Here is a 21,785-nt window from a genome sequence, read left to right as displayed (position 1 = left end):
TCTCACCCGACACATAAAGCTGAGCCTGTTCCACGCCACTTTGGATTCTGTCTTCTTGTATGGTTGCGAAAGCTGGACTAAGACACAACCCCTGCAAAAATCCCTAGGGTGCTACACCAGAATACTACGAGCTGTTCTGAATGTGGACCAGAACATCCACATCACTAACGAGGACCTGTATGGGCAACTGCCGAGGCTCAGCTAGAAGGTAGCAGCTAGCACAGGGGTCGACAAACCAAAATGTTGAAAGAGCATATTGGACCAAACATTAAAAAAAAAATCTGTCTGTAGCCGCAAAAAAATAAAACCCTTCTATAAGTGATATAATGAAGTCAACACATGATATACATGTCTATATTAGCCTACTATCAGCTTTAAGTGCTGGAGAAATGTCACACAGTGGAGATGTTTCAAACAAAAATTCTGTTAAAAGAATAACAGTATTTTACATGCATTCAGTTGAATAACATTACACATTTATTATTGCCACAAAGCCAAACATAAAAAGGAAGGCAGGATCCACAAAAAAAATGTACAAACAGAATTCTAGTATCAAAAATATGTTCTGCCATAATCTGGAGATCATCACACACCGCAATGATTCTCCAGAGGCAAGATCTGCATAGATGTGGAAGGTCCAGCAGTGACAGCACGCGTGTGCTAAACGTAGTGCAGGGGTGTCCACCGAGGGCCGTTTACAGTGGTACTTCGGTTTTTGTACGCCCCAGTCTTGTATGACTGTGAAATATTTCATCAAAGTTTTGCCGCGTCTATCATTCATGGAATCGAGTGTCCAAACAAAGAATCAGCTCTGTACTTTTTTTTTTAAATGGAGTACGACTGCAAAAGTCTTTACCCACAAGTGTCTTCAAAAAAGGTAAAACTGACGTTAAATGTAATATATGGTATGTACTTCACATTTAATTCTGCATTTTTTATTCTCTAAAAATCCTGGGTGTCTGGAACAGATTATCGTAATTGGATTTACATGATTAATTCTTATCGGAAAATATGCTTCGGTTCTCATACGATTTAGTTTTTGTCTGGCTAAAAACCAAGCTGTAGTCCAGGATAGTAAACAAAAAATTCTAACTAGAAAGCACCGAGAGCATAGACCTCAGGCAGGTCCCATCTGCGCTCGATTAAATAAATGTAGTGAATCCTCTTTGCAGTCATCTACTATCTTTTTCTCAACCAAACACACAGAGAAGTTGGGCCTTGTAACGTAAACGAGAGGTAAAATAGTAGAAATGATGCAGTTCAGCCTCTAAATCGAATCCCTTGTTTGTTTGTTTTTTCATCCCATTTCGGACAATTCCTGAAAGATTCATGCAACTCCGCCCAAAGCCTTTTTGAGTTATGCTGCAAACCACCTAAGCAAAACTAGGCCAATGAGATTAAGTCAATGTCAGAGATGCTTTGCCAAGCTGCAAATGTAGGAACTCCACTAACTAAGGAGATGCAGGTCTTTCTCTGAGGGTATTCCTTGGAGCCTTCACATTGTTGGAACGCATCTTTAGAAAAAATCTCAGGTTCACAGGTGTTTCACTCTGTACACCTCACCAGAATGGGGCAGAGAAGACTGACTAGGCTTCATCGGCAGAAGGTTTTTCCAACTGCTCTGTCGTCAACTACAGCCATTGTGAACTGACTCGACTGATGCGGCGCTGTGTCCCTCCTGGCTTTCTTCTGCTGTTCGGGCTCTAGCCCTACCACTTGGAAGAAGTAGCGCAGTGATTTTGCTGGGAACACTCGGCAGCCGACTTGAAGAAGGCCACAGACATTGGTATTTGGCTTTTTTAGTTGTTGGGAAGTAAGTAGCCTCATTTCTCAGGGGCCCGTGAGCTAAAAAATTATGACGTCTTTTGTGCTCCTGGAAAGCAGGACCACGTCTGATCAAAGCTGGGACACAGCCCAATGTCTTGTGGGAAGACAAGCTCCCTCTTCAGATCCACACATCTCCCAGTTGGAGGCACATTAAGTTATAAAACGGGTTATTGGCCACTGTGGAGATCTTACGAGCCTTGTCCCCTTCTCTCAAAAAGGCAATGTCTTAGGCCTGCTTGTTGTTGGTTTTGACTTGCTATTGTTCCACAAATTTGACAATTTCTGTAAGGACCTTGTCGTGCCTCCATCTGTGGGGCCCTTGGACAGCCGGTCGGGATGTGGTTTAGTGTACAAGAGGCTTCTTCACATTTCTTACAAGTCTTTCGCTCAGTCCCAGATCTTCAGGTTGCTTTGGGTTGGCAGGTCAGTCAGAGCGCAGGAGAAAGCTCAACTTCCCATGGTCAGTTTGCCACAGTTCCATCCTGGTCGCATCAACCCTTGGAGGCAAGTCCAATCGCATTCACCTGGCGGTCGTCCTCTGCGGCCTCATGGATTCTCTGTAGCAAGAGGCCTCTTCTTGGTCGAGTGTGCAAGGGCCAGACGTCCCTGGCATATCACGCCCACGATTTCCTGGTGTTTCCGGAGGATTCTGCTTTCTATTTCAACTTGATAAGGCTTCCACCTTTTGCCGCTTGATGGCCTTGCCTGCGTGTTTCACAAGGAGCGTACCAACTGCCTTAGACTGGCAAAGGAGGCTTGGTGGTGTTGCTGTACAGGTTGATTGTGCGGAAGCAACTTGCTTTCCATCGCTTTATTCCATACTATACCATGCCCTTTGGACATGGGAAAGTCATCAGTAGGAAGTGTCAATGCGGCCGTGGTATGACGCCATACTGAAAAAAGGCAGACTTTTAACCTCACAAGTTGTGGTTGTGCTCGTTTGCTTTGGAACAGCGTGGCGCAGTTGGTAGAGTGGCCGTTCAATTCCCACCTTCTGCCAACCTAGTCACGTCCGTTGTGTCCTTGGGCAAGACACTTCCCCCTTGCTCCTGATGGGTTGTGCTTAGGGCCTTGCATGACATCTCCCGCCATCAGTGTGTGAATGTGTGTGTGAATGGGTGAATGTGGAAATAGTGTCAAAGCGCTTTGAAAACCTTGAAGGTAGAAAAGCGCTATACAAGTATAACCTATTTACTTTGTGCCAGTTGTTCAGATCCTGCCAATGCTTTTGTTGCCACTGCCCACACTTCATCCGTGGTATGTAAGGACAGGGCTTATACGCAAATTATACGCTGTGCGTAGGGCCCCCCGCCCCGCTCCTCCCGTAGTATAAAAGTACAAGTATAAAAACTGTTTCGCGTAAATAAAAATTTTAAGATTTTTTGCAAATAAAATTCTGCTCAAGGCCCCAATTTGTGTGTATGTTTACACAATGTGTGGCGAATTTTATTTATTTAATACATGTTTGATAAACTAAACTAAAACTGGCATACCACTATAGTAAAAAAAAAGTTTTTATTTAATATATATTTATAAATAAATAGTATTGAAAACCGAGGTACCAGTGTACTGAAAAATCACAGGACGTTTTGTAAACAGTTAAAAGCCAACCACCATATATTAAGAAAGATATGTATAAGAGCTAACAATCTTTGTCTGTTATAGCATATCATTAGTAGAACATTTTAAACATTTTATCATTACAAGACGCCATATTGTTGTTTTTTGTTCTCCCTACTTTTATTTTTATCCTTTTCTTTGGTTTGACTCTCTTTTAAGAATGTGCTATGGCCCAATAAAAAGGGAGCTGCGAGCCGCACTCTGGACACCCCTGTTGTAGTGTACTGTATCATCCTATATGTAAAATGACACTTCAGGTTAATTTAAATATCGAGCTTCCCTTTACCTTGCATTTTTGTGCAAGTCGCTATTTTTCTGAAGAATGAATTCAAGGAAAAAGTATCCACTGTAAACATAAAAATAATTAAATATTAGAAAGTTAGAAATAAGTTAACAGTACGCCAGAATGTGCAGAACGAGCTTGAATGTAAAAACCTAACTAAAAACGATTAGTGTTTTCCAGTACGAGCAAATGATAAAAGCATGTCACATAGTTACTGATGTTCATTGGACAACACAAAGCTCAGTGCTGGACTGATTGTGCGTCTCTCCCAACCAAAGAGGTGTGCCGTCTCCAGAGGAAGGCTCGACGCTCTGCCTCAGCTTGATCAGCAGCTCCTTGCCATCACTTGAGGGGAGGTTTCCCAGGAAGTACTGAGGCACGAGCTCCACCAACCTGTAGCACAGGAGAACAAAAAATATGCTTCAGATAGAAAATTTTGCATTTGAATTATTGGTCTAGACTGGTGAGGGCACACAGCTACTTGCTTATTAAATCCTGTTTGACCTTGGTTTTGGTGAGTAAACACTGTAACCCCTAACTAGGGTTTTACAATATACCGGTACTAATAAAGTATCGCGGTACTCATCAATTGAAATCGATACTATACCACCTTTGAAAAATAGCATTCTTTCATCTGAATGCCGCTGTGCGGCGGTGACTACAGAACCGAGGCGCATGATGTTGAGTGTGTCAAAACGCACACACAAAGTGCATACAAGCAATAACATTGTGGTCGGGAAGAATGGCAAAAAACTTTACACCTTTCCTGCTTGTCGGCTCCCAGACTGTGGTCGAGGAGCGCAGGGGAGACGTTCCCTCCAGGACCGATGTTTTGTCGGAGGTAACACACTTCACTTTACTCGGCAATGTTCTGCTAAGCTCCGCTTTCCGGTCAGAATTCGAGGCCGCCGATTCGTGACAATCGGGTTGCTTTATTATTGCTTTTGCAGGACACAACTGGACCCGTTCATCTCTCTACTGCGCAGTGCACACACTCTCTCTGTCTCTCTCTCTTTACTCGCTCACACACTCACTGACATCACTCAGCCAACACATTGCCATTCTTGCAAACACACATGATGCCAAATATTAGCGGAGTTAAGACCGCCCAGTTAGTGTCAACTAATGCTTGACCTAGGGGAACATGCTTTTTTCTTTTCTATACCAGAATATGACGAAGCGTATGTAGTGCTTGGCTTCCCTATAACCACGGTGGGAGCTGAGGAAAGGCCGGTGTGTTGTTTCCTTTAATGTTAATAAGCTTACAATGTTATGCAGAGGTATAGTTATAACAATTTTATAGACAAATTATACTATTTATAGTCACGGAGGAGACTAGGGTGAGGGGCGCAAATAAATGAGAAGCACTGTATTAAGCTATTATGATCCTAAAACTAGAAATACATGGTCACTGATCACCACATGGTGTCCCACAGAGAATTATTCAATTATTGCCGTATAAAGAAAGATAAATTGACTGGTCATAACTTTATGACACAAGCTAGTAACTCACATCAAAGGTTCTGCTTTACAAATAATACATCATGGTTTTGTTTGACACAATGCTTCGTATACCTCACCTACCACCCGAATGCAGCTGAGCTAGGCTCCAGCGACCCCCACGACCCCAAAAGGGACAAGCGGTAGAAAATGGATGGATAGACAATGCTTCGTGTGGTGGTATATATTGAAAAAAATATATATATATACTAAAATCACCGCAATCAATTTTAAGTGATAAATGCATACTTTAAAGCAGGGGTGTCAAACTCAAATACAGAGTGGGCCAAAATTTAAAACTCAACAAAGCCACGGGTCAAGGTTGAACAAATTAACCTTTTAATAGGGACCCAAACAAGTTTTGCATTGAATATTGAACAAGCAAGGCTTATATAACTTTATAGTGACATGCAAAATCGAGTTTCAAATAATAATAATAATAGTTCAAAAATATCAATGGCATATCAAATACAATTTAAATAAAAACGGAATGCCTCTTTTCTATTTGCAGCCTTCAGAGGTAAATATCAACATTAACTTTTTCCACAGGCTAATAAATTTGAAAATAAAATAACAATGAATAAACCAACCAATCAGGACTTTAAACTGATCAGTTTGCAACACACTGATCTAATCTGATGTGCCCAAGCCAGATACCTGCCATCTTTTCTTGGATGCTAGTTCATTAATGTCGGGGCTCAGGCTTTGAGCTGAGGCAACCTTCATTATCAAACGAAGGTGTTCATCAGTCATTATATCTCGTAGCCCACCCGGACCACAGTCTGGGGGCGTTCCTTAAAGACACTACCTTTAACGTCCGCTATGAGCCGTCATCACGTCTGCTTTTCATCCATTTTAAACAATGTGCCGGCCCAGTCACAAGATATGTGCAGCTACTGTATGATCACACACGGGAATGCCAAGCATACTTGTTCAACAGCGATACAGGTCACACTGAAGGTGCCCGTATAAACAACTTTAACAATGTTAGAAATATACGCCACACTGTGAATCCACACCAAACAAGAATGACAAACACAGTTCGGGAGAACATCCGCATCGTAACACAACATAAACACAACAGAACCAATACCCAGAACCCTTTGCAGCACTAACTCTTCCGGGACGCTACAATGTACACCCCTGCTACCACCAAACCCCCCCCCACACCTTGTAGCTCCCGGAAGAGTTAGTGCTGCAAAGGGTTCTGGGTATTTGTTCTGTTGTGTTTATGTTGTGTTACGGTGCGGATGTTCTCCGAAATGTGTTTGTCATTCTTGTTTGGTGTGGGTTCACAGTGTGGCGTATATTTCTAACAAAACTTAAAGTTGTTTATACAGCAACCCTCAGTGTAAATTGTATCGCTGTTGATCAAGTATGTGTTGCATTCACTTTTGCATGCGTGCAGAAGCGGCACATATTATGTGACTGGGCCAGCACACGTTGGACTGGATGAAAAGCGGATGTGACGATTTTCGGGATGGGCACTGAAATCTGGTACTCTCCCGGGAGGGTTGGCAAGTATGAGAATTAGCGGTGAATGCGGTGTTACCGCGGCACCGCCGCTGAATATAATCGGCGGGCCAGCTCTAGTGTTAATTTGATATCGCCTCAAGGGCCAAGTGAAATTACACGGCGGGCCAAATTTGGCCGGCGGGCCAGAGTTTGACACCCATGCTTTAAATTAATACAACTAATTTCAAGGTTACCTTAACACTGTTGGAAAAAGTATAAAAAAGTACTACACTGGAATTTGTGTTTCAATTTGTGCACTTATGTATACACTAAGGGTCTGATTTACTAAAGGTTTTCATGTACTAAAACACATGCAAACTTGATAGCACACGCAAAGCTGACCCACCTTCCTTTTATCTTGAAAATCCTCGAAAAAATAATTTCACAGCAGCTAAATGAGTACTTAGCGCCCTGCACTCTTCAGCATCTTCACCGGTAGGTGACATCACACACAAATACAGTGATAGCCTTTACTGTTATGCTGATGACACCCAACTCTACATGCCCCTAAAGCTGACCAACATACCAGATTGCAGTCATCTGGAGGCGTGTCTAAATTAAATTAAACAATGGCTGCCCAGCAACGTTTTGCATCTTAACGCTAAACAAACGGAAATGCTAATTATCGGTCCTGCTAAACATCATCACTTATTTAATAATACCACCTTAACATTTGACAACAAAACAATTACACAAAGCGGCTCGGTAAAGAATCTCTGTATTATCTTCGACCCAACGCTCTCATTTGAGTCACACATTAAGAGAGTTACTAAAACAGCCTTCTTTCATCTCCGTTAAAATTCGTCCCATTTAGTCCGCCATGGACGCTGAGATCATTATTGGGTTCTCACTTCGCTTCGAGTTTCTAGTTGATAGAAAAAGCGCTATATAAATCTAATCCATTATTAATATTATTATTCATGCGTTCGTTACGTCTCGTCTCGATTACTGTAACGTATTATTTTCGGGTGTCCCTATGTCTAGCATTAAAAGATTACAGTTGGTACAAAATGCGGCTGCTAGACTTTTGACAAGAACAAGAAAGTTTGATCATATTACGCCTATACTGGCTCACCTGCACTGGCTCCCTGTGCACTTAAGATGCGACTTCAAAGTTTTACTACTTACGTATAAAATACCAAACTGTCTAGGTCCATCCTATCTTGCTGATTGTATTCATAGGCGCCGATATACATTTCTGCCAATGAGTGCTCGGACGGGCGGTAAATCTGACGCTACTTATGCGCGGTTTTTGCCTGGTTGTCAGAAGAATTTGCCATCAATCCAACGTGGGTGCTTGGCATTGTCCGTGGGTGCTCGGGCCACAAAGCACCCACGGGATCGGCGCCTATGATTGCATTGTACCATATGTCCCGGCAAGGAATCTGCAATCAAAAAACTCCGGCTTATTAGTGATTCCTAGAGCCCAAAAAAAGTCTGCTGGCTTTAGAGCGTTTTCTATTCGAGCTCCAGTAATAACAGAGATGCTACCTCAGTAGAATCATTTACAAACCCTGTTTCCATATGAGTTGGGAAATTGTGTTAGATGTAAATATAAACGGAATACAATGATATGCAAATCATTTTCCACCCATATTCAATTGAATGCACTACAAAGACATTTGATTTGATGTTCAAACTCATAAACTTTATTTTTTTTTGCAAATAATAATTAACTTAGAATTTCATGGCTGCAACACGTGCCAAAGTAGTTGGGAAAGGGCATGTTCACCACTGTGTTACATGGCCTTTCCTTTTAACAACACTCAGTAAACGTTTAGGAACTAAGGAGACACTGTTTAAGCTTCTCAGGTGGAATTCTTTCCCATTCTTGCTTGATGTACAGCTTAAGTTGTTCAACAGTCCGGGGGTCTCCGTTGTTGTATTTTAGGCTTCATAATGCGCCACATATTTTCAATGGGAGACAGGTCTGGACTACAGGCAGGCCAGTCTAGTACCCGCACTCTTTTACTATGAAGCCACGTTGATGTAACACGTGGCTTGGCATTGTCTTGCTGAAATAAGCAGGGGCGTCCATGGTAACGTTGCTTGGATGGCAACATATGTTGCTCCAAAACCTGTATGTACCTTTCAGCATTAATGGCACCTTCACAGATGTGTAAGTTACCCATGTCTTGGGCACTGATACACCCCCATACCATCACAGATGCTGGCTTTTCAACTTTGCGCCTATAACAATCCGGATAGTTCTTTTCCTTTTTGGTCCGGAGGACACGACGTCCACAGTTTCCAAAAACAATTTGAAATGTGGACTCGTCAGACCACAGAACACTTTTACACTTTGTATCAGTCCATCTTAGATGAGCTCAGGCCCAGCAAAGCCGACGGCGTTTCTGGGTATTGTTGATAAGCGGTTTTTGCCTTGCATAGGAGAGTTTTAACTTGCACTTACAGATGTAGCGACCAACTGTAGTTACTGACAGTGGGTTTCTTAAGTGTTCCTGAGCCCATGTGGTGATATCCTTTACACACTGATGTCACTTGTTGATGCAGTACAGTCTGAGGGATCGAAGGTCACGGGCTTAGCTGCTTACATGCAGTGATTTCTCCAGATTCTCTGAACCCTTTGATGATATTACGGACCGTAGATGGTGAAATCCCTAAATTCCTTGCAATAGCTGGTTGAGAAAGGTTTTTCTTAAACTGTTCAACAATTTGCTCACGCATTTGTTGACAAAGGGGTGACGCTCGCCCAATCCTTGTTTGTGAATGACTGAGCATTTCATGGAATCTACTTTTATACCCAATCTTGGCACCCACCTGTTCACCTGTGGGATGTTCCAAATAAGTGTTTGATGAGCATTCCTCAACTTTATCAGTATTTATTGCCACCTTTCCCAACTTCTTTGTCACGTGTTACTGGCATCAAATTCTAAAGTTAATGATTATTTGCAAAAAAAAAAAAAAAAAAGTTTATTAGTTTGAACATCAAATATGTTGTCTTTGTAGCATATTCAACTGAATATGGGTTGAAAAGGATTTGCAAATCATTGTATTCCGTTTATATTTACATCTAACACAATTTCCCAACTCATATGGAAACGGAGTTTGTAAGTCTTATCTTAAAACTCATTTGTACATTGTAGCCTTTAAATAGATCCCTTTTTAGACCAGTTGATCTGCTGTCTTCTTTTTCTACTCCGTCCCCAGGTGACCACGGATCAGCCTCCACAGAGGAGGAGATGTCTCTGCGCTGCTGACTTGTCTTCATTCAATATAATCCCCTGCTGGCCTCCAAATGGACGGGTCTTTCACATTATGAAGTCGGGACCCGGGGTGGACCACTCCTTATACATCAGTTGGTGATGTCTCGGCACCCCGACTTGTCAACATGCAAGATAATCCCCTTCTGGCCCCACTATGGATTGGACTCTTACAATATTAACCGTATCCACTCGGCATCTATTGCACCGGTCACCCGGAAGGAGGTCCCCACATCTGTGGTCCCTTCCAAGGTTTCTCGTTGTTCCCATTGGGTAGAGTTTTTTCTTGCACTATTTGAGCCAAGGATGTCGTTGTGGTGTGTGCAGCCCTTTGAGACATTTGTGATTAAGTAAGTAAACTTTGATCTTTTTTTTTTTTTATGTTGTTCGTTTCTTTTTTTTTAGGAATATATTAATATAATATACCTCTCAATGAAAAGATATCTTTCATTATGCATTTTCTTGCATTTTAGTAATTCAGACTCACAAATGCGCTGGTCATGCAATCCATCCGTCGCGCACTGAATGGGATAGTGAAAGAAAGTATCAGAAAGTTTCAGTGTGCATATGTTTCTGTTGTCTAGAAAATGATAATATGTCTCTGTGGTAAAAGCCCCGTATGCATGCAAAATCCTCATTTAAATAAGGTGGTTACTTTTCAATTGCACGCGCAGTGTTAGTAGACCACACGCAACACGCTCACTCATAGGACATGCTATTTTATTTTTTGCACATGTTGCTTAGTACGTGGTATTTGGATCTTAGTAAATCAGGCCCTCAATATTTAAATTGTGTAACTGAACTGAGAAGTATGGCAAAATGCAGGGTGCAGTGATAGATACGTACTTCACCACCCTCAAAAGTCGCCATCTCGGCTGAGTAGCGAAAGGAGAGGAGAACTTGAGTGGTTAAAAAGGAAAGAGGAGGACGAAGAAGCGGGTCAATACTGCGATCGTTGTTTGCAGTAAGTGCACAACAGTCGTAAATAGATTTGGGACTATACAACGCTGTCAAAATGTTCGCAATGCAATATGCATACCTGGTGACAAACAGTATAATATTCATGTGTACTGCTGGAAGTATTACATTTGAGACAGAAACTTGTCTCCTCTGTTTGTTCAGGCAATAATTTGACTTACATTTGGGGGTGGACCTCAGAAACAATGCGGATGCAGTTGTCACAGGAGATGGTGAATTCGTGGTAGAGGACCCAGGATGGATGGGTGGGACACGGCTGATGACAAAGGTAGAAAGAGAGGGGGTGCAGGTGAGCCACATGGCGATGTGTCAGCAGGAGGTAGTTACCGGAACCATCTACGTCATGAGCCACCTGGGAAGAAAAGAAGCACGAGTCCTGTAGAAAACTTAAGACAGAAATTAGACTTTTTTTTATGTTGCCACAGCATATTGACAGATGAAATCTAAATTGAAGGATCAAAGCTTGTTAGGGATGTCCGATAATTATCAGCCGATAAATGCTTTAAAATGTAATATCGGAAATTAACGGTATCGGTTTCAAAAAGTAAAATGAATGACTTTTTAAAAGGCCGCTGTACGGAGCGGTACATATCCGGTAAAACACGGACGTAGGGCATATTTGCCAACTCTCACGATTTTCCCGGGAGACTCCCGAATTTCAGTGCCCCTCCCGAAAATCTCCCGGGGCAACCATTCTCCCGAATTTCTCCCGATTTCCACCCGGACAACAATATTGGGGGCGTGCCTTAAAGGCGCAGCCTTTAGCGGCCTCTACAATCTGTCGTCACGTCCGCTTTTCCTCCATACAAACAGCGTGCCGGCCCAATCACATAATATATGCGGCTTTTACACACATATAAGTGAATGCAAGGCATACTTGATGAACAGCCATACAGGTCACACTGAGGGGGGCCGTATAAACAACTTTAACACTGTTACAAATATGCGCCACACTGTGAACCCACACCAAACAAGAATGACAAACACATTTCGGGAGAACATCCGCACCGTAACACAACATAAACGCAACAGAACAAATACCCAGAACCCCTTGCAGCACTAACTCTTCCAGGACGCTACAATATAGACCCCGCTACCACCAAACCCCCCCATCTCCTTCTCCCGAATTCGTAGGTCTCAAGGTTGGCAAGTATGCTCTAGTATACTCTGGACTGAAGCTGTGTGCCTTCATTGTTTTTGTAGCTGTTGTTTTGAGGCATATTTAAAAAAATTTAAATAATGCACTTTGTGAAAGTCAAAGTATAGTATTTCCCATAGTTGTAGTGGGTATTAGGATTATCCCAGGGAGAGCATGTCCCAAATTCCAAGCTGCTCTTTTGAGGCATGTTAAAAAAATGAATGCACTTTGTGACTTCAATAATAAATATGGCAGTGCCATGTTGGCACTTTTTTCCATAACTGGAGTTGAAGTTGTTCTCTTATTTTGGAAAACCTTGTTTTTGATTGATTGATTGAAACTCGTATTAGTAGATTGCACAGTACAGTACATATTCCGTACAATTGACCACTAAATGGTAACACCCGAATAAGTTTTTCAACTTGTTTAAGTTGGGGTTCACGTTAATCAATTCATTGTAAAGTTACATTGTTTAATGCATCCAGCAGGGCATCACAACAAAATTAGGGATAATAATGTGTTAATTCCACAACTGTATATATCGGTATCGGTTGATATCGGAATCGGTAATTAAGAGTTGGACAATATCGGAATATCGGATATCGGCAAAAAGCCATTATCGGACATCTCTAAAGCCTGTTTATAAAATCTGAGGAATAGAATCGTAAGACAATTCACTCGCCTTAAGAAAACACTAACCTCGGCGATGCAAAGGCTGCACTATACTGTAGCAACAGGAGTTGATAATGCCAGCCAGAAGCGTTAAAAACAATTTCAATTTCATTTAACCAAGAAAATATTGAGAAGCTGTTGATGGCACGTATGACTGAGAAGGCACTGGAAGGAGTGTGAGAAAGTCCACTCTCCAAGGTAAATGCTGACATTATTATTACATTACTTCATAGTACTCCTGTAGTTTTTAAACAAAAAAGCAACAAATCCAGAAACTTTTTATTGTCTGAATGTACACTATGAGACTAACACAAAAGCACTTCTCAACAAGCAGATAGTACTTTCCCCCATCTTTAAGCACTGTTTTTATCTTTTCACATTTTGTCCCTCCCACAGCGCCATTAAAAATGGCATGCACATTTGTCATGGCTAATTGTGCCAATTAATGAAATATCTATAGTAGACAGAGCTGGTCTTCCTTACATTTCAAACAGTTAGCGTTGAAGCATGAGGTTCAAAAAGTAGCTTACTTTGAGAAAAAGGCCGGAGATGAGGGCCCTCTTAATATTTGTGCAGTTGTCTTGGCATCCAAAAGCAGGAGGCGACACAGGAAGTTCTATTCGCTGCATGACCTCCAGCAACTCGGCCCTGATAACCACCGCTAGATGCAAGGCCGCATGGCTCAGGAAATGTGTTGTGCACCATGCCTCATCCTGATTATCTGCAATTAGCATATGTAGATTAGTTGTCAACTTACAATATCAGTGCTAATGATCAGTCATGAGCTATTTAAAACTATTGTGTGTTAGGGGAGCGAAGATCTTTATCATTAAGTTTGCCTATCCATTCATCCATTTTCTACCGCTTGTCCCTTTCGGAGCCTATCTCATCTGCATTCGCCTAGCTTGAAGCTAATGTTAGCCACAATGAACCGTGCAAACATCAGTCCTCTGTTATAACTCACTGGTCATAATGCCAAAACAGACCAAAATGAGCATTTATGATTATGAATCTTGTCTTACAGATTTTTTTGTTCAAAACTACAAATGAAGCACCACACAAGCGAACAAAAGCCTACAGCTGTAAATACAGTATATCTTGCGGCTTGCACCAGGTATCAATACTGGGACCAAAATTGTTCAATCTCGATATAAACATTTGTAAAATTACAAAAGACTTAAAGTTTGTATTTTTTGCAGATGATATGACGGTGGTTTGTTCAGGAGAGAACACACAGAAACTAATACAAATAACAGAAGATTCAATAAATTAAAGAGATGGTTTGGCATAAATAGACTTCCCGTGACTCTCAGTACAAGTAAAATAATGCTATTTGATAACAGCAGAAAAAAAGTCAAACACAAATATGAATAGGCAGAGGGTAAAATAAATCTAATTTCAAGGTGTAAAAATAGATAATAAAATAAATAAATAAATAAATGAACTGGCAATCGCATACTAAAATATACACCATAAGGCAGCAAGAAATACCTCAATAATGACTAAAGCTAAACATGCTCTGGACCAGAAATTACTCCATATTCTCTACTGCTCGCTAGTGTTACCATATCTGGATTATTGTGTAAAAATATGGGGAAATAACTACAAAAGTATGCTTCATTCATGAATCGTGTTACAAAAGAGGTTAGTTAGAATAATACATAATGCAGTTGTTGAGAACATTCAAACCCTTTATCTATTGAATCAAAAATATGGATATTCAATGATGTGGCGCATTTGCAAACAGCAAAAATTGTTCACAAAGCAAACCTGCTACCTATAAATGTACAACATTTTTTCTCTCAATAAAAGAGTAGAAAGATAACCTTACATGTGGCATGTCTACCATTTAGATTGGACATTGCATTCAGGACACAGCAAGGCATACATTACTTACATGTGTCCAGAAATGTTTGAAATGTTTTTTTTTTTGTTTAATTTATTCAATAAAAAATAGATTAAATCGCCTCTACAGCTTTAGCTAAAATCGTTATAACGTTGTCCTAGTTTTTGTTTTAGTAGCACAGGTGATAATCACATGTCGACTTTTTAGACTGCCACAGCACATTCCAAAGGGAATCTAAAGTCAGATTTATTTTATTAGACCATTATGAAATCTAGTTACTTACCCAGTTGCAAAACAATGTACAATGTCCCATACTTCACTTTATCAAATATACTCATTTTCCAACCAACAGAATTAATGTATAACTTTAGATTTTTCAGGGTAGAAACTTGACAGAATATTAGGATTACCCTCTGTTAACACAAATATTCATATAAATACAACACATTTAATTTGGTGCTATATACTACACTCAGCCAGACTCCAATTGTGGTGGGGACCCTGGAAGATAAACTATGCACATACACTATACAGTGTATATGTACTTACGCTCCATGTAAGCATTGTAGATGTTGATGAGAGACATGTGGTCGCCGTCTGTGTGCATTAGAGGTCGCCAGTGTGCAATGGCAGCCTCCTCTCTGTTGGCTTCTGGTGTCAAATAGCAGGAAGGAGCTGACAAAGAGACCAACATCAGATCATTGACTTGAAAAAACTAACTTCTCTTTTTATTGCTCTACTGTCATTATGAGCTCAGTGGTTAGTTGACTTATATTTTTATACCTGTCAACATAGCAGCTATTGTGAGCAGCTCGTTAACACAGTCGTACTCGCACGCAGCAATCAGGGCTTTAGCTAAATGTGGCTCCAACGGCAGTTCTGACATGATGATTCCCACTTCTGATAGATTACCATCATCATCTAGTGCTGCCAAGTAGTCAAGGTCCTCCAGAGCCTGCATTAAAGCCTCAGGAGCTAGAGAGAGGACAAGAGAAAAGTAGATGTGTGAAAGACAGAAAAGACACCACTACAGATGAATAAAGTCTTCAATAGGATCAAAGAGTCATTATCATCAATCATTAGGGCCCGGCAGTTGTTTATTATTATTAACATTATTAGTATTATCATTATTCTTGTTATTGTATTACTGATATTCCACAACAACCAAACTACCACTATTAAAACCTAACCCAGATGCATATATCAGTATCGGTTGATACCAATATCAGACCTGTACTAGACAATATCAGTAAATCAGATATCGATAATCAAAAGCCAATATCGGACATCCATAAGAAGTATAGGAAAAAAAATGTACCAAAACGTTGTACAGTGTTCACTCGATAATCGCAAGGCTTACCTTCAAGTCGTACTGTAAGGGAATTTCTGCAATGTATGTACGCTATTTATTTTATGATTATTATGGATATTACAAGGTACTCAAAGGTACTTTAAAATCCGAAAAAGTGAACTGCGAAGTGGCAAGGGAACAATGTGCGATTAATTGATAAATACAGGCAGACAAAACTAACTGAAACATTGTCAGGAATAGTTAAATATCTGTTAAAAGATAAATACCTGAATAAATCAATGATCAATTCAGGATAACTGATATCAGACACATCAGTTCTGAGCATTTTTCCCCTCCATATCCAAAAACAAATATCGACTGCAAAGTACCCTGGTTCTCAGGCATATACCTTGTAAACAAACACCATGTGCTTGTGCTTTTTGCTTAAACTTACTCATATTAGTAGTACATTAGCTCCTTTGCCACCGCAGGAACTTTACTTTTACACCGCAACCAGGAACTTTACCCTGGAAGCGCGTTTGGATAGCAGTAACTGGGGCTGAAATAAAAATAATTTTCAATCACTAACAAGCGCTTAGCAATACTTCAGAAACTTTTTCTAAACTCTTAAAACTGACTCACACCTAAAAACCCAAATTGGCCAAATTGACCATTTTCTTCTCAAAAACACATTTTGTTAAATATATACTAACTCTTCATTTCAAAATAGAACACTTTTCTTTGCACACACTAATTTTACCAAAACAATGGAAATATGACCTCAAAATGAAATCATTCTGTCAAAGAATAACATGTGTTTTCCCTTCACAAGGTACATGCAGTCAAAGTACACTAGGTTTCATAATACCGGTAATGGCTAATATTGACATTACACAAACTGCACTGACTTTTATGTTTTAGTTTTACAGATATTTGCATGCAAAACATGCAATCCACCATTCGTGTTAAAAATAAGAAGGCACGTCTTGAGTTTGCCGCATGCCTTTTGGCAAACACAAGATGTGCCTTCTTATTTTTATTTAGTGTATCTGCTATTTTCTGGCCACTACTCCATAAAGCCCAGCTCTTTGGAGTGTACAGCTTATTGTGGTACTATACACAGACACTCCAGTCTTTGCTGTGGAACTCTGTAGCTCCTTCAGGGTTACCTTTGGTCTTTCTGTTGCCTCTCTGTTTTGGTGGGCGACCCTGTTTTTGCAGGTTCGTTGTGGTCCCATGTTCTTTCAATTTGAAGATTATGGATTTGATGGTGCTCTGATGGATCATCAAAGATGTGGATATTTTTTTATAACCCAACCCTAAATAATTTTGTGCCTTCTGGAGATAATAGATTGCCCCAGAGCTTTTTAAGATGTAGCAAAGTGGGTGAATACATATGCACATGCCAATTAAATTGTTATTATTATCTTAAATTATTTCTTCATATACATTTATTTGTCATTTTACATGTATATATATTCTATTTTGGATAATTATTAATTGATTTTGAATCTGAATAAATGAGAATCACGATTTGCATTTGAATCTAATTGTTTCAGCGCACTTAACACTTACCTTCTGATCTTGAGTCAGAAGCACTACTTTGCGCCACAATGTCCACCAAGACAACTTTGGAATCTATGGTCAATTAACATTGCGTGTGCTGCCTTTGTTCTATTGAATCCAGAAGAAATTCTGGAACTTGAGGTACATACCTCTAAGCGTTCATTGTATTTAATCCCATATTATGACAACCTCAGTCATTTTTATCATAGTTAAAATATACCTGGTCTGTCCAAGAACTTGCATTGTCCCATGTCAGCAATATCCAGCCTTTTGAGCAACAGGACTAAGTGGCTTAGATTTTCCTCCATTACCCGCGGACAATAAGCTTCCTCCAATCCACCATCATACAGAGATTGCGGGTATAGGTACACACACAACCCTAGAGGACATTGAGGAACACACAGAAAACCATTATGACACAGATCATTTTAACAGTAGATGACTTCCTCAAATCTGACATTGTCCAAAAACTGTTTCAAATATTTCAAATCCATGGAAATGAATTTGCTACATTGTGCTGTGCAGCTGTAGCCTTTGACCTACCAGGAAGGTGGCTATTCACTCTTTGAGCTCGCATGTCAGCCTGTGTTTTGCTGATTGTCCTCAAGATCTGTGAGTTTGCCCTTATCTGAGGATTGTAAACCTGTAGTGGAAAAATAAAAAATGTATGATGCAAACTTACAGCTTTTATGGGCATGGAATATACATCTTCATTCTTCATTTATCGTTATTGTTATTCTTTAACTGTCATCATCGAAATCGATGGACTGCCGATGTATTCTTTATGTTATGTTTTCCGTAACACAATTTCCTTTCATCTTGATAATATTGATTGCTTTATTTCAACCTATTCAAACAACTCCAGCATCAAATCACAAAATAATTTTAAACATGTAAATCACAGGTATCTATTTCTGACTTTTTTTTTTTTTTTTTTTTAATGTTCTACATTGCAAATTCTACATTTTTGGTTCAACTTCAGCTCCTCACTTTTCACATGCAATTTTATTTATTTTTTAAATACACACAGTAATTGTATGAACTTTTGTTCGGCCACTTCCTTTAAACACTCTTGAAATAATCATCATCTCAAAACAAAAATGTGCCTTAAAATTAAAGTCATAGAACCTTTCAGAAGGACAACCCCCTCTGAAGGGGTTGAGACATGTATGGTGGTAGAGTAACCTGGGCCGATAACAAATTTTGCTCGACGATATATTGACCTACAAGTTATTGCAGATATACGATATTATTGTCAACATCATTTGAGACAAAATTAACCATTGATATAATGATAATACATAATAATAATGCAATTACACCCTTTCAGATGCAATAAACTTGTATTTCTCGTATATTTTAACATTGTAGTTCGAATGTAAACTTTTAAATCTCCAAGTAAAATAAAACAAACAAATAATAAAAAGAAAATATACTCAGTTAGCAAAATGTTGCACTTGAAAAAAAATCACAACCAATAGCAATAAAACAGGTTCTGTCTCTGTTAAGGAGGAGATCGACTGTAAAATATACACAACAAAAGCAATAAATGAAATGGCTAAATAAAGTATTGACAAAAAGTTTAACTTCAATATAGAACATGTAGACAGAGGTAGAGTTGTACATTACTTAACTGACAATCTAAAAAACTTTAGTCTGGCCGATTCCGAAGTAAATAATAACGAAAAATGTCAGTGAGTTCCATGGTACAATAACATATCTTCTAAAGTTAAATACAAATTTGAATTAATACTAACTCCCTTAAGATTTACAAAGTAAATGAAACAAGTTACCGGTAAATAGAATTTGCCAAAAATGTGACTATTAAATCCATTAGTAGTCTGTAATAAGAAACACAAGATGAAGGTGCAAAAAGCAAAGTTCAGTATGCTCTCAGATCATCAAAAGCAATATTTAGGTAGAAAAACTCATAGGTTACATTATTAACAACATCTCTATCGAGGCATGATCATAACAATATATATATATATATATATATATATATATATATATATATATATATATATATATATATATATATATATATATATATATATATATACACACATATATGATATATACTATATATACACACACACACACACACACACATAGATATATGGGGAATTCTACAGAATTAAAGCAATGTGCTGTCCCTTAACAAAAAAAAAAGGATTTAATAAAACACTAAGTATTCAAACATGCATTTTTACTTACAGTACTTTATATTATAATTTGTTTAAACCCAGGGCATAAATTGAGATAGTGATACAAACATCCTCCTGTACAGGGTACTTTCTATTGAGAAGTAGCTGTCCCCAATCGTGACCCCTAAATTTCAATTTATGAAAATACCGCTTAAAACATTTTTTAGATTTGTTTCAATAGTCTAAATTAAAAGATCTTTATGATTGGTTTAAACAGAGTTTGTAAGGCATAGATTCATTGTAGGTTTAATTTTTACATTTAAAATCTGCTCAAACAATCATGTCCCTAGTTTTTATGTCTCTACTAAAACACAAGAGTTTTACAGGCGAGGCTTATTTAAAATTTAAGCCACACCCCGACAATGTTTGACCAGGAAGTGACATTGCATTACTGCCCCTCATGGCTGTATGGTAAATAACCTAATCCTAAAGTCTTTAAATAAATGTGCTCCAAAAAAACATCAGCATGTATCTTTAAAAACTGTCACTACCAGACACATCCATCCGTCCATTTTCTACCGCTTGTCCCCCTCAGGACATATTCTCTTCAATTATGTAAAAGTGTTCTGCTTTTATGCAACATATTATGCTGTGTACAACTCTTCAAAGATGTGTTTGCTCGCCACAAGCTTGCTAGCATTATTTAGTTATGGTCAAAATGTCACACCTAAAACAGTCACACCCAAAACGTATAATAACGTTTCAGTAGTGACATGATCATTTCGGTAGTGCCAAAATGAAATGGAAAATAGTTAAATCCCACCATTTTGAGATAATGTGTTCACAAAGTCTTAAAGTAAGTGATTATATTCAAGAATTATCATTTCAATAATCTATTTAAAGCAAATAAGCATGTTTTAATGTAATGCTGGTTTGTGCATGTGCCTCACAATACAAAGGTCCTTCTTTCTGTGTGGAGTTTGCATGTTCTCCCTGTGACTGCGTGGGTTCCCTCCGGGTACTCAGGCTTACTCCCACCTCCAAAGACATGCACCTGGGGATAGGTTGATTGGCAACACTAAATTGGCCCTAGTGTGTGAGAGTGAGTGTGAAGGTTGTCTGTTTATCTGTGTTGGCCCTGCGATGAGGTGGCGACTTGTCCAGGTCCCGCCCAAATGCAGCTGAGATAGGTCCCAGCACCCCCCGCGACCCCTAAAGGGACAAGCGGTAGAAAATGGATGGATGGATGGTTTCTATCTGTAATTGCAGAGTTCAAAGAGAAGGAATCAAGACACCAACATGCCAAAACCAAATAAAAAAGTACAAAAGAAAGGTTGAGAGAATACGGAGAAAGAGTGAAGGCTGACCCAGTTAACACCAAGAATATTTGAAGAAGAAATAAGAAAAGAAAGGAAGAAAGAAAGTTTGAAGTCATCAACAATTTATAGGCCAGGGAGCAAAGGAAGGGATTATATAGCCCAGTTGTATGTTTTTGGAGGTGGGAGGAAGCCGGAGTACCTGGAGAGAACCCACACAGTCACGCGGAGAACATGCAAACTCCATGCAGAAAGACCCCAAGCTCGGTAATGGAACCAAGGACCTTTTCCCTGTAAGGCACAAACGCTCACCACTGCACGAATGCTAACCACTGCCCTACCGTGCTGCCACTGGGTACTTATTTTCAACTCATGTTAACAGTTTTCTCCAAAAATACATAATTTTATTGACCACAAAACACTAGTGTTTCCAATATTTCCAACATCAAGCATGTTATAAGTTAATATTATGCAATAAGGTTGAGGGAATTTTATAAAACCTTGCAAACAAAATAGTGGTCACTACCAAAACATGTGCAGTCACTACCAAAACACTGTTTACAAAGAAAAGAAAGTATATTGAGTTATCAACTAAAATATTATGATACTGATTGGTTAAATTTATGTTCAATTTCACAAATCATTAACTCTGAAATCAATCTGATCAGTGTTAGGCATTTTAAAAATGCATGTCGATTTTGAAGTTTCCAAAAATTCATTTTTATTGATTTTATTGTGAAAAACCACAATACTTATTACATTTGTTTAATCTTTGCACAAGGTAAGTAAGCATGATATTAACAGAGTCCAGAAAAACAATCCCAAATATTCTGAAAATACAAAATACAAGTTGACTGTTCTT

At 39.3% G+C, this 21,785-nt stretch overlaps 1 protein-coding gene across 2 annotated transcripts in view; it reads right to left on the bottom strand.

Moving 5' to 3' along the window:
• Positions 1–408: 408 nt before the first annotated feature.
• The window catches only part of LOC133619548 (ATP-dependent RNA helicase DQX1-like), a 54,604-nt gene continuing 33,227 nt past the window's right edge, over positions 409–21,785 (bottom strand). Inside the window, exons 6-12 of one of the 2 annotated variants that reach the window (XM_061980627.1) lie at positions 18,004–18,103; positions 17,681–17,839; positions 15,387–15,578; positions 15,153–15,278; positions 13,288–13,478; positions 11,109–11,299; positions 409–4,123 (exon numbers count right to left, since the gene is read on the bottom strand). In XM_061980627.1, the coding sequence (XP_061836611.1) occupies positions 3,952–4,123; positions 11,109–11,299; positions 13,288–13,478; positions 15,153–15,278; positions 15,387–15,578; positions 17,681–17,839; positions 18,004–18,103 (1,131 nt within the window). In that variant the 3' untranslated portion in view covers positions 409–3,951. The remainder of the gene's footprint in view (positions 4,124–11,108; positions 11,300–13,287; positions 13,479–15,152; positions 15,279–15,386; positions 15,579–17,680; positions 17,840–18,003; positions 18,104–21,785) is intronic. The other variant, XM_061980628.1, reaches the window with a different exon arrangement.

This window comes from Nerophis lumbriciformis, linkage group LG20 (genome assembly GCF_033978685.3).
Source record: "Nerophis lumbriciformis linkage group LG20, RoL_Nlum_v2.1, whole genome shotgun sequence".
NCBI lineage: Eukaryota > Metazoa > Chordata > Actinopteri > Syngnathiformes > Syngnathidae > Nerophis > Nerophis lumbriciformis.
This window is presented reverse-complemented; position numbering and strand designations above follow the sequence as displayed.